General features: G+C 36.4%; 1 protein-coding gene across 1 annotated transcript; it reads right to left on the bottom strand.

Annotated features, from left to right (window-relative positions):
• Nucleotides 1-6,614: 6,614 nt before the first annotated feature.
• On the bottom strand, nucleotides 6,615-8,517 carry LOC117569480 (luciferin 4-monooxygenase). Its single transcript, XM_034250649.2, has 4 exons — nucleotides 8,354-8,517; nucleotides 7,896-8,290; nucleotides 7,709-7,825; nucleotides 6,615-7,653 (listed from the first exon to the last, which is right to left on the bottom strand). The coding sequence occupies exons 1-4, from the start codon at nucleotides 8,501-8,503 to the stop codon at nucleotides 6,711-6,713; spliced, it is 1,605 nt and encodes a 534-aa protein (XP_034106540.1). The 5' UTR covers nucleotides 8,504-8,517; the 3' UTR covers nucleotides 6,615-6,710.
• Between the last annotated feature and the right edge of the window lie 4,572 nt (nucleotides 8,518-13,089).

Consider the following 13,089-nt stretch of genomic DNA (forward strand, 5'->3'; position numbering starts at 1 on the left):
GACAACTGGTTGCGTAGCCACAGCTGAAAGCAGTTGAAATCCTTTCCTTTCACTGTAACTCGAGTAAATGAATAATTCATTACCATTCACGTCCTTGGCCCACGCGCCACTGATTAAATCAAATTACTGCCATCTGCGACTCTAACTCTCGGTCTAGCTCGGCGTCCAAGTCAAGGTCAAGGGACGAGCTTGCCAATTGGGACACTAAGTGATGCAGTGCTACGCTTTAACTTAATATATATGAATTCATTTTGAAAGCGTTTTAATCTAAAGGTACGACTTAAGGATTTAACATCACGTCGCAATTTGTATGAGAATTTCACATTTTCAGTTAGTTGCGTTTATATTGACAGGAAACAAACAAACTTTCCTCTGACTGAAATAAAAAATCCTAAAAACAAACAAAGTCTGCAGTTGCGTTTTGCCCGACCTTAGTTTACGTAAACCACAATTTGCAGACAATTCTTTTTTCGAATTCTTCGTTATGTAGGTCCTTTCCTTATGGATTGGACAATTCTAGACTTTATTTGCTGTCCCTCAAATATTCGTATCCTCACTTCTTGTGTGGCCAAATATACCCACTTCAGACTTTAAGTCAGCATAACTTTTCGGGTTCCGGGTGTAAAAAGGGTTAAAAGGTCAAACGCTAAGCAATCAGAAACATTACGTATTGGCGACACAGTTCGATGATCTTAATGATTGTCAAAAATCAGAAATCGGACTGACAAATACCACGCATAAATACAACTTTTATCTTTTTTCTTGGTGTCCCTCGTATAAATATTAAATATTAACTAAATGGTTTTAAGGTCGGTTTTATTAGCTCTATCTTGAGAGTTTTATGATGAGGTTAACAATTTTTTTCAATATTCATTTGATTTTCATTACAAGCGAAATGCCAACTGTGAATCAAGCAACAATTCGAAGAAGCATGTGTGCCTTCAAAGTAATAAAAAATTACAATCAAAATGAAACAATGCCAAGTCATGCAACCGGAAACGGAAGTCAGAACAGACAGAGAGAGAGAGAGCAGCTAGAGAGCAGGATAGGAAAGGAAAGGGCGCCACAAAAGGATACATAGAAGGCTCGTAAGGCCAAAGCTAAAGCCAAGGCACAATGGCCATCAGAAATATGTGAGCATGGACAACAAGAGCAACAGCAAGTGATGGCCTCGCATGGCATGTTTTTTATTTTCATCCTGACTCGCTTTTACGATTTTTTAAATAAGCAAACACACTTTTATGACATTCCAATTTTGCGCCAAACAAAAGAGCATCAAGAACTCGAGGCGATGCGAGGCGAGAAGAAGTGAGGCTCTCGGTGCCAGGTCCCAAACTAATAGGTGCGCCCACAGCAACAGCCGCAATGGCAACCAACGACTGTTGCGGGATATGTTGACAGGAAGACAGCAATGAAATGGCAGAGACCATAAACGAAAATGTGCAAATGGCTTAAATGGCACTAAAAATTGTCTGCTCCGACAACCCACGCAGCACGCCCCTAAAGTAGCTAAGACACTGACGGTGTCTGTCAACATGTGTTTTTATTATCGCAAACTCGGTTGCAGTTGCAGTGGCAGTGGTTGTGGCAGCTGCATCCATGAGCTGCTAGTTGCACAATTCCAGAACACGGGAATTTCAAATAGAACTCTTAATTAAGTGCCCCAAATATCAAGTGCAGCGCTTGCAACGGAAAGCGGCAAGAAGAGGAAGGAAAGAAGGAAACGGAAACAGTGCTCGCCTGCCGCTTAATGCCATTTAATGCCCCTGCCATAAATCTGTCTAAATTCGCTAGCGCAAGGGCTATATAAATATACGACTTGCGATAGTCGTGCGCATTGTGACTTTTGTGGCCTTCGCGTCGGCCATGTGAGTTTAATGCGAACTAATTTCTTTAAAATCTACTCAGCTAGTCGCTTAAATAAAGTATTAATTATGCTTTCAATATTAGAGTATCTTTGTTGCATATTTGAAATGAGTAAGTCCTAGATTAGAGTTTATTGGCAGATAATTTCATTAAAACTACTCAAATGAAGAATTTATTATGCTTTCAATATTAGAGTATCTTTGCTGCATATTTGAGATGATAAACTTAGTAAATTTGTGCTGTGTATTATGCTTTCAATATTAGAGTATCATTGTGGCATATTTGAAATGATACATTTAGTAAATTCGTACTACCCTACAATTCAATTAGCAAGCACTTAGTAGTCGCAAATGGAGTACTAGAGTACACCTTTCTCGTTTGGATCTGTTTAATGTTTTCCTAACACAGACATGGCCAACAACGACTACTAACGATAAACACATAAGACCTATGTATGTTCTGTGTATGTGGTTGTAAGTGCCAGCAGCATTTTTCACTGCAGATTCCAAGCTAAAATTGCCATCCGATGATAAATTACAGGCACGGCAATTAAGAATGCGACCTAGACACTCCTCTCTCTGTGTGTGTTCTCGCATTTACTTCTCCGTTTCCTCTTCCTCCGCTTTATCCACGACTTAATCCTGATCTCTGGAAATGTAATAAACAATTGTGAATGGCGTTCGAGTTGGCAACCCAACACTAGAACGGTAATTGCATGTAAACATTTCTTTATGTGCGTCATTGAATGGGTTTGGGGAGGAGTTGAGCTGAGCCAGGGATAATTAGATATGTGGAATGGCTGACTGATGCAGTCAATCCATTGTTAGTATCTGATGGATGGCTGAATGTTTTCAGTGTTGTCTTTGGTTTTCTTGCTCTACACTTTTTATCCAAGCTACCTATGTAGAGAGGTAGGTAACTTTATACCTACGGGAAATGAATGTAACAGGCAGAAGGAGTCATCTCCTATTTCAATTGCTTTGGTTGACAATCTATACGATATTTTGTAGTGTATGCTATATTTAGAATGTAGTACTATATCGATATACCAAATATAATCGTTGAATATTCCGATATAATCTTTGATTATATTCTTAGAATATGATTTCATTCAAAATGTGTAGCGGGTATTTCACAGTCTAGCACACTCGACTGTAACTTTCTTACTTCTTATTTAAAATCTTCATTAAAACACTGCTCGGAATTGTATCACAACGTTGTTTTGCCTTGAATCTATATTGACTCCGGCTGCAAATGCATCTATATAGTACTATTTACAAACAATAACAATTATGGCAGGATAAACAACTAAAAATGGCAATTGCCAGTGACGGAAAGGGAGGGCGTACAATTTACAGTTATGAAATGCGCTGCCAACACAATTGCAATAATTTAACTTCCGCTTCATAGCGGTATTTTGAGTTTCCGTTTATGTTCGCTGCTGTTGCCATTTCCGCCGTCAGTTGTCCGCCGTCTGCTGTCCGCTGTCCACTGACCGCTTTCGGTTGTCGGCTGTCCGTTACTCGCCGCAATCTGGTCGCTGCAGTTGAAGGTCGTTGTTGTTCTTGTTGTTGTTCAGTTGGTATTGTTAGTACTTACATCTACATTGCCCGTTCTTGAACAAAGTTCTCATTTCCCACGCAAATGCAATGGGCATAGCCATGGCGATAGCCAGAGAGCCAATAGCCTTAGCTCGCAAAAAAAAAAAACAGATTCAATGTTCCATGGCGAGTTGCATGTTTTTAGGGCTTCGGCTTGACTTTGTAACAGTTCCAGAGAACGCAATCCTCTTCGTTGTTTTTGGCCTTGTTGCAAACACACATTCTCGGCCAAATACAGCATCTAAGGGAGTGTACTGAACTGGATTTCTCGCCTTCGGCCGACGCCATCGTAAATTATTCAAATTTTAAGTCGTAAATAAATGCGCATAAACATAAGCACACTCGACTGGGCCTGAGCCTGTGCCTGTGCCTGAATGTGTCGCTGACACTGCCATAAAGCATCCCCTCGTACTTAACAAAGCGACCAGAGCTCCAGCCCCCAATTTAGCTGTTTGTGGTTTGCAGCTGACGAATTTACAGCATAGTTTTAGGCGTTTGCAATTGTTGAACGGAAATTATCAGATGTAACGCGTGTGACGACCTCTACGACCCAAAAGTCTTCTCACATAGCCTTCAAAGGTAACCATGGCATCTATTTGATTGGCATTTTAAATACGCATGTGACACTTGAGTCTCTTTTCAATTGACATTAGCAATCAGCGTCCATGTGTCTCGCATACGCTCAAAGCGTTTGCCGATCTGTCTACCTGACGTGATTGTAAGATTTTCAAATTCAAGTTGCTGTCATTGATTGATTGATGGCCATTTCATTTCTCTTTTTTTCGTATTTGCTGTTATCCATTGTTCATTTACTCTGCAGACATCTCGAGTATCAAAACTGTTTATCTACTTTGTTGTATGAATATTTTCAGATTCTTACTTACTAGTTGTACATAATAAGAACTACTACTAGTTTTGAATTATGCTTTGTCAGTATTTATTATATTCTCAATTAATATCAATCGGTAGTTTCGCGCGGACTTTGATCATTGTTGTGGTATCTTCAGTTTGTTTTGCGTACAGGTGTTTCAGTTTATTGATAATCACATATCACATATAAAATATATCTTCATTTCATAATTATCGTCTACTGCTCAGTCACGGCCATTCAGCAATTATTCAATGGGGAATAACGTCTACTTGGCTAAGTGAGATAATGCTATCCAACTTTATGCTGAATATTGGCAATGTTTGCTTTCATCAGAGTTCATACACGTGCATAGATCAACGAAAAATATGTTCACTTTTTCCATTCACTAAATGCACATTAGGAAAGTGACGCAGGCAAATCTATTTATTATACAAAAGATTCTTTTTTATCTTATCTAAAAGTCTATTTTTCATTGTATGTGTTCAAAACAACCGTCTTTCTCAATGAATTGATCCACAACATTAAGAATAATGTGACCTTCTCATAAACTTTACGCTTGAATTTAATTACTTGAAGTCGGCCACAACAAGCTTGACCATATGATCAATTATCTTCTGCTCAAGCCATTTGATAACCAACACAACAGCAGAGTCTCTGTATTGTCTTGAATTCCTACAATTTGTACAATTAATAGTTCGACCAAAAAATTATTTGACTGAAGTGTTTGTTAATATATTTATAATGATAAGCCTATTTTCACAATGAAATTAAAAAAAGTTAGGTTATAATTATTTAAGAACCGTTTGAAGCATGCACTTGTGTGGGTAATGAAGATTTCACTGTATTTTGAATATCAACAAAACTTATACGCATTTAATCTGTTGGCAATAGCCAATTAATTTGTGGATAATACAAAATTGATAACACAATTGAAATATACATCTACTTGTATACTTGTTTAATATTTCAGGCGTCGTCTATTGAGGTGCGTTACGGTGCCTTTTTCTTAAGTAACGTCGAGTTTCCTTTACGACTTTATGTACAATAATCTGATATGTTAATACCATAATAGGCAATGTTTGAGCATGGCCCCTTTTCAAATTAGTTTTTGTTTAGTTTTCGGAGTGGTTACTTTTTATTTTGAAGTTTCTAAATGAAATCGTGTCTTTTGCGGAAGGAGGCCTTCTTGTAAACTGTGAAAGCTTTGACAAACGCATTTTGTGTGACATTTAAAAAATATTTGAAATACCTTGAGTGAGAAATAATTCAAAGCCAGGAAAAAAGTTGCAGTTTTATTGTCAGCTATCCTGTACTATTGTTTAATAAAAGCAAAGCAATGTGATGGTTTCCTTGACATGGTGTCGCTTACCATCTGACTGGAATCTATTGAACTTGGATTCGTCTGACCAAATTACTTGTTTTCAGTCTTCTATTGCTGGCTACGACCCTGAGAATCTTTGCAGCGACACTATGTCAAGCAACCCGTTAAACACGGTGGATGTGGAATAATGGTTTGGAGTTGCTTTACCTGGTGGAAGACTGAGTCACTATACAGGATAAGTGGAATAATGTGATTACGACGAAGCTAAAATAGTATTTCAGCAGAATGGAGATCCAAAGCACACGTCCAAAATAGTGCTAGAATGGTTGGCTGTAAATTTATTTCTAGAACAGCTTTAAAAATAACAAGAAAGTAGTTAGGAAGGGCAAGTAGTAAAGATGATTCCTTGATTTTCGATATTTTCGTGAGCGGACAAACGAACAAACATATGTCGTCATTAACAAATTATACCTCCATCTGCCCTCTTGGTAGCGGGTTTGAATATTTTTATCCAAGTGACAAAATTAAACATTTTCATTCAAATGAAATAATATTTATAATGAAATATATTTAAAAGACATCGATACCATGCTTCACACAGCTTGGATTCAAATACTATATGCTTAACAAAAGCAATATTGTTATGTGCAAAAATGTGATAATCAGCGAGAACTATAAGTGATATATATTATTTAGATAATAAATAATAAGCCATACAATTTCTGAAAAATTAAATTTTCTATTAATCTAATTCAATAGATAACAAATATTTAAAGGAATACGATTACTTTCAATAGCTATTTACCGAATTGGCTTTCTCTATAAACTATAGTATCTAGGCCTTCAAACGGATTGATATGTAGATAAGACTATACATAATCTCGGCTGTATATATATAATGAAAATATACGATTGGTAACAAATTATTAAATGAATCGGCACATTTGTATAGATATGACGTAAACAAATATTTATTATACCCGAACAATCAGGGTAAAGGAACAACATATAACTTATAATTAATAACAAACTCTACATTCAATTAATTTAATCATGCCAAAAACACTTGCTTGGCCAAGTTTCGCATCATCTTTCCATTCGGGTTCAAAGGTAACGTGTCTACAAACTTAACGCCCGAATGCAATTGCTTGTACTCGACCACAACACGCTTAGCCACATGATCGATAATCTGCTGTTCGGTGATCGTGGCTCCAGGCTTCTTGATAACTAGCGCGCCAGCAAGTTCTCCGATGCAGGGATCTGGAATTCCCACGACGCAGACATTTAATACCTCAGGCAACTCCGCGATGATCTGTTCGATCTCTGTTGGCCAATAGTGATTTGATTTGTACTTCAGCAAATCCTTCTTGCGATCCACAAGGATCAGATTGTTGTCATTATCGAAGTAACCCAGATCGCCAAGATTAATCCAACCATCCTGTAATGTAGCCTCAGTATCGGCAGGGCTGCCCAAGTATCCCAGCCACTTGGAACCAATGTCGATTAGCACTTCACCGACTTTGTTATGAGGGAGAGCGTTGCCGTCTTCATCAATAATCTTAATACGCATTCCGGGAAAGATGCGACCCACATTATTAAGAGAATCATCATGGCTATGATCAATGTTTGCCGTAATTGCGCCTGTCTCAGTGGCTCCATATGAAGATACAATCAAACATTTTTTCATCAAACTCTGGCCGCGTTGCAGGATTTTAGTGGAGAGCCAGCAGCCGGTTATGAAGATCACTCTGATATTAGCCAAAGATTCTTCGGTGGCCAATGGATGGTTGAACAGCTCATAAGTCTGCCAAGGTTTCAATACAAGAATGGAAACGTTGTATTGCTTGATCATGCCAATAAACTCTCCAGCCTCGAATGGACGTTCGAATATCACTTTTTGGACACCGTAAATCAAACCGATTGCTGAGCTGATGAAACCTGTCGCCCAGTCAAGAGTGGCGTTGGTCAATATAATATCAGTGCTATTGCAAAATCTAAAAGCAAAGACAATTTATAAATGTGAAATAATAAAGATTGCGTAACTCTTACGGTGCAATCCTAGTCACATGCTTGTGGGAAATAGCAACAGCTTTGGGAAGACCCGATGTGCCCGAAGAGCACAAAATTAAAGCGGTCTGATCACCATCCACGGCCAATGGCTCGGGTCTAAAAGGGCGAAATGGAAGGAGAAATGTAAATTCAATTGCTTGGATGAATTGCTATTATTTTCACTCACTGATAGAAATGCTCCTGCATTGTGGGATTCAGCAGATCCTCGATGCTGGGAACGCCTTCGACGCGGCCAGTAAGCGTGATAAATTTGGGGGCCCACTCTTTGGTCACTTCCTTAATACGTTCATAGTCGTTACCATCACAAAACATGATCTTTGGCTTTGTCAGCTCATAGAGTCCCTTGATGACGCTGGCTTCTTTATTCACAGCCACCGCATGGAATGGAGTCGTATTGAAGAAACAACCCACGGCCAGTGGTGCCAAGTATGTGCTTGTGACTCCAATGATGCCAACCACATCATTGTGGGTCAATTTCTCCTTCTTCAAAAACAAGGCCAGGCGTGTGGCCAGTGCTCGCATTTCAGCATTGCCGATCCGCCTTCCATCCTCATGGTTGATCTACGCTCCAGGAAAAGTACTTATTAGAATCAGCTCTCATCCAATTTCATTGTTTATATTTACCAAGACAGTTTGGTTGGGCCAATTCTTCATGGCATTGAATAAAACTGATCCCACCGAGCAGTCAGGAGCGAAAAAGGGAGCTCTGCTCATGCCGCTCCAAATTTTGGTCTCCTCGTCGTAAGATGTGGGATACAAAGCTCTTGTTGCCATTGTGCTTACTTTAAGGCAAATCTAATATTAATTTTTCACAAACCTGTTGCCGCTTTATATATCGTAAATGTCTCACACAAAAGCAGAATATCGTTATCGAATCTTATTACTAACTAACTCTATCCAACGTACCGCATTAAGTAGATTAAAGGGTTTGCTTCTGATATGTAGAAGAAATACCTGGCAGCCACAGTGTAAAAGGGTGATTCAACTTTATGGCAAGCAGAACCCCATCCAAACTTTTGAAGATGGTAGCAAATTCTAAGAATAATTTTTAGCAAATTTGGTTCATATTTTAGATAGATTTTCGTAAATGTTTTGTAATCATGTTCATTATATTCATGTTCTATTCCATTAAAGTGTATAACGAAAATAATAACAATGGACAATTTAATGAAATAGAATACAAATAATTACAAAATATTTACGAAAGTCTGTCTAAAACATAAACCCGGTTTGCCTGAATGGAAATGATCTCAAAACATTTACGAAAATCTAGTTAAACAAAAATGTGTATGCAATTTTTAAAGGGCTTTTATCATAAGTCGATCATTGCTTTGAGAAGTAAAGACTCTATGTATATAGTCAAATTTTTTTTTGTATAACTTAATTTAAATAAGCTTAAAATTGTAATTCTGAAATAACCTTAAATTTTATTATGATATTATGCATACAAATATATACATACATATATTGTTTGGGCGACTTTCTGTTTATGGTACTCGACCACATGACTCTAGCTATCTTATTTATTTTCCATTCCAGGAAACAGCTGACTTGGGTACATGATTTAAATAAATATATTTGTGTTGCTCAACTGGACACCCGGGATTTTTTTGTATATGCTTTATCTTCGGGTAACACCTCGGCATATTCGTATCGATTTATACATACATATATAATCTAAGAACTCGTACACTTGGACGTGGCTAAAAGACTTACTTGTAGGAATATGTCGTCGACCACACGCCTTTTTACCCCATGGATTAAAAGTATAATAAACTTCTTACGTAGAATATTTTTGTTTATCTCGTTTGCCGAATTTGCTTACTTAACGCATGAATTTTACGGCAGTGTCTAGAGTAAAAAGCGATTAGATTACCCTATTCAAAATTGTTTCTAAAAATAAAGTATAACTTCTCATTATTTAATTATTTAATTGTATTCATTCCCTTAACCGTATTTGTTGTCTAGCAAGTTCCAAATAGGTTCTTGATTTAAAGATCTACAGTTAACTATGTTTTGGACTTAAGAAGCATTTTAAATAGATATTTTTAGATGGTATGTTATCGCAAGCAAAGATGACTCCACTGATCTGTAACTAACTTTCCATATCTTAGACTAAAAATATTTAAAGAAGATTCTTTCTGTCTTTTATTTTAATTATTCTAAATAAATTTTAAGTGTTTTTAATAGAAATGAATTAGTTTAGACCAATTATTATTTTATTAGACAACAAAAACTTGGTAAATTGATCAAACTGAGTGGAGTTTACCTTTATATTTGTATATCCATAGAGTAGAAGAGTAACATCTTTACATTGTGTGAAAATATACTTATTTAACAGTCAGAAGAAGCTATCCCCGATCCTATAATATATATTTCATATATATTCTTGATCAACGTCAGCGGCCGAACGTCTGAGTCTCAGAGACTTGTTTGAAGTTCTTTTAAAAATAACTTTCTGTTTGAATCACCATTTTTTATTTATTGTTTAATAATTTAAGTAGCTTAGTCCTTATTGTTTTGTCTGTGCATTGATTCATTCAATTAGTCAAAGGACAAAGATTTACAAATTTACGGCACTTTTACTTTATTTTACAGTTGAAAATAACATTCACTTTAAAATAGCATTTAGCTTTCGTATACAAAAATAATTTCCGCGATATATATATTTCAATTTATTCTCTAAATGGAACTTAACAAGAGCCCTGATCTGCTCTTGAATATCCCCACACTAAAGCACTTTTTAGCTGCACCTTTCGTAATAGCTCTTGAATGATTTGCATATATTACCATTAAATGAAGGCTGTACAAAAAATAATTTCGTAGGAAAACATATTTTCTTTTGAAGGTGAAACAGTGAAAAAGGAACACTTAAATGAAAACGAATTGAGAAAAAAGCAACAGTTGCTTCGACTATTGGAAACTCAAAAAGACTTTATGCAATGGTCTCCATTCCATTTGGATAAAATGAGGGGGAGTGTAATATTCGTGGAACCGTTAATTGTCGACGTCAGTGTCGTCGTATTCAGTTTCGGTTTGATGATTTCCTGACAGTTGTGGTTCATCAGTTAATTGGCTTTCTCGAGCAGAAAATTCAATGCCTATTGGCGGTTGATATGGCGAATTATAATGCTCCACGAAAATTGTGCTGTTAAAGCAAAGCAGTCACAGTACGATAAGTAAAGTGAATTGCTTGGTCAGGTCCTGCCGCAAAGGACTAAGATTGTGTGATTTTGGCGTTTTGCTCAATATTAAAGTTGTTGATGCAGTTGTGTTATAATATTAAACCCATTTACTTAATATGCTGAGACTTTCATTTAATTGACATTCAGAAGAAAAGTAAATATTGTAAAATGCACATTTATACAATAGACAATATTATTATTACTTATATATTGTATTGGCAATGTATATCTATATCTTGGCTTAAAAACTGCTATTCGCTATTTTGAATAAACGAGGACGAGCAAAGTCTAGAATATCTTTAAAGAAAATGGTAGCTTCGTCCCTTATCATGATGCTAATATTTTTGTGTGCTGATCAAATTCTTTATTCTTTATACGGTGTCCTGTTGACATTAATAAAATACTTTTTAACTCTAATAAAGATTAATAGTGATTCGCGATATATCAACATGTTTCCTTTATATTTACGATCACAAAAGATTTTACATTCGTCCAATACGAAATAAAGAATACGAATAAGGAACATCCGCGTACAACATTATTAATATGCTTTCCTATTCTATCATCCTTTTCTGTTTGGAATCTTTTCCTGTTTTTTTTTTATTATCACATTCATGTGTTAAACTCATGAAGAGTGCTATGAAGATCTGCAGTTTCTGTCAATCCTGCTGGCAACAACTGCTCAACAATAAAATAGAATCACCAGCACTGTTGCGGTGACACGAATTAAGCAGAAAAATCTGCACATACAAACTTCCGTGAGAATTAGACAACAAGGAATAAAATCATATGCACCGTGATCAATTTGTCGCTAATAACACGAATGAAAATAGTAAAAATCTACTGCATTTTTACTTTTATCTTTTGTTCTTTTTATGTTTTATTTTATAGCTGCACTCGTAATTGACTTTGCGAACAAGACCGTCAACCTCTACGGTTGACGGCGAAATAGCAATCGTAAAACTTTTCCCCTACCCAAATTGCTAGTCAGGCCTTTCAAAGCCCAACTATCTACAGCTGGAATTTGTTGAATCCATTGTTGAGTTTTCAATATTGCATACTTTTAGGCTGAAAATATACACTTTTCATTACACGTTTGCAAAACTCTTTTCTTTACAAAAATTACATTCATTTTTCAAAATTTAGCTTGAGAAATACTTATAAAATGAGAAAATGTTTTTTTTCCATTATGTAAACATTTAACTTCCATCATTTTTGAACAATTTTAAAAAATTAATGCAATAATGGTTTGTTTGTCTCTCAGACAGTCTATCGAGCCTAACAGAGCACAACTAAATGCATGATTTGCATTTACGAGTTCTTTTTGTCTAAGATTTAACTATTGCTATTTAAATTACCCTCGTTCAAGATGAGGTTGAAATTTTCCCCGTTTCTCCTCGAAGTATTGAAAAGCTGTGGATAGTGGAGGTCGAGAGACCACAAAAATATCAACTTAAACGAGGTTGCAAACAGAACTTCACATTACGACGTATTATTTAAACAGGTATATTAAAGTCAACCAGAAATAAGTCGTTATTAACATACTTATTATTAAAATCTACAGAAGTAGCAATCATTAAAATGAATACCACATTCATTTATTTACTTTGCAAGCGGTCTATTAATGTCAATAGCTTAACGGTTTGAGTTTCCGAATAAACTTGCAAAAATGATTTATTTTGAATATAGTATGCAAGCAATGTTGTCTTCAAATTTAGTATCCCTACGGTATAGAGTAAATTTCCATGTTTAAGAGTGTAATATAAAAATATTGTGATTTTCAAACAATTTCACTAAGTACGTAATTTACACAGTGTAACTTATTTTGCTAATACAATGTCTCTTTACATTGAGTCCTTGACCTTAGACAAGAAGCGAAATTTGAGTGCTGGTGTTATCAGCGGTTGTTTTAATGCTTATCACACTTGTTGGGGGCACCACGTGTAGTCTCTGCTCTCTCTCGCTTTTGACCCGCGGAACTGTTATAAGTCTTGCATATGCACAAGACGCATGCGCCAATCGTGTTCCAATGTCAAAATGTTCCGGCAGTAGTAACAAACATCGCACCATTCATAAAATTGTGCGATGTTTTGCGACTTAGGGATGCTGCACTTGGGCAATTCCACTGTCTGGTCCAGGGACTTGGGCACAGGGAATCAGTTTGCGGTGATTCCT

Source organism: Drosophila albomicans, chromosome 3 (genome assembly GCF_009650485.2).
Source record: "Drosophila albomicans strain 15112-1751.03 chromosome 3, ASM965048v2, whole genome shotgun sequence".
Lineage (NCBI taxonomy): Eukaryota > Metazoa > Arthropoda > Insecta > Diptera > Drosophilidae > Drosophila > Drosophila albomicans.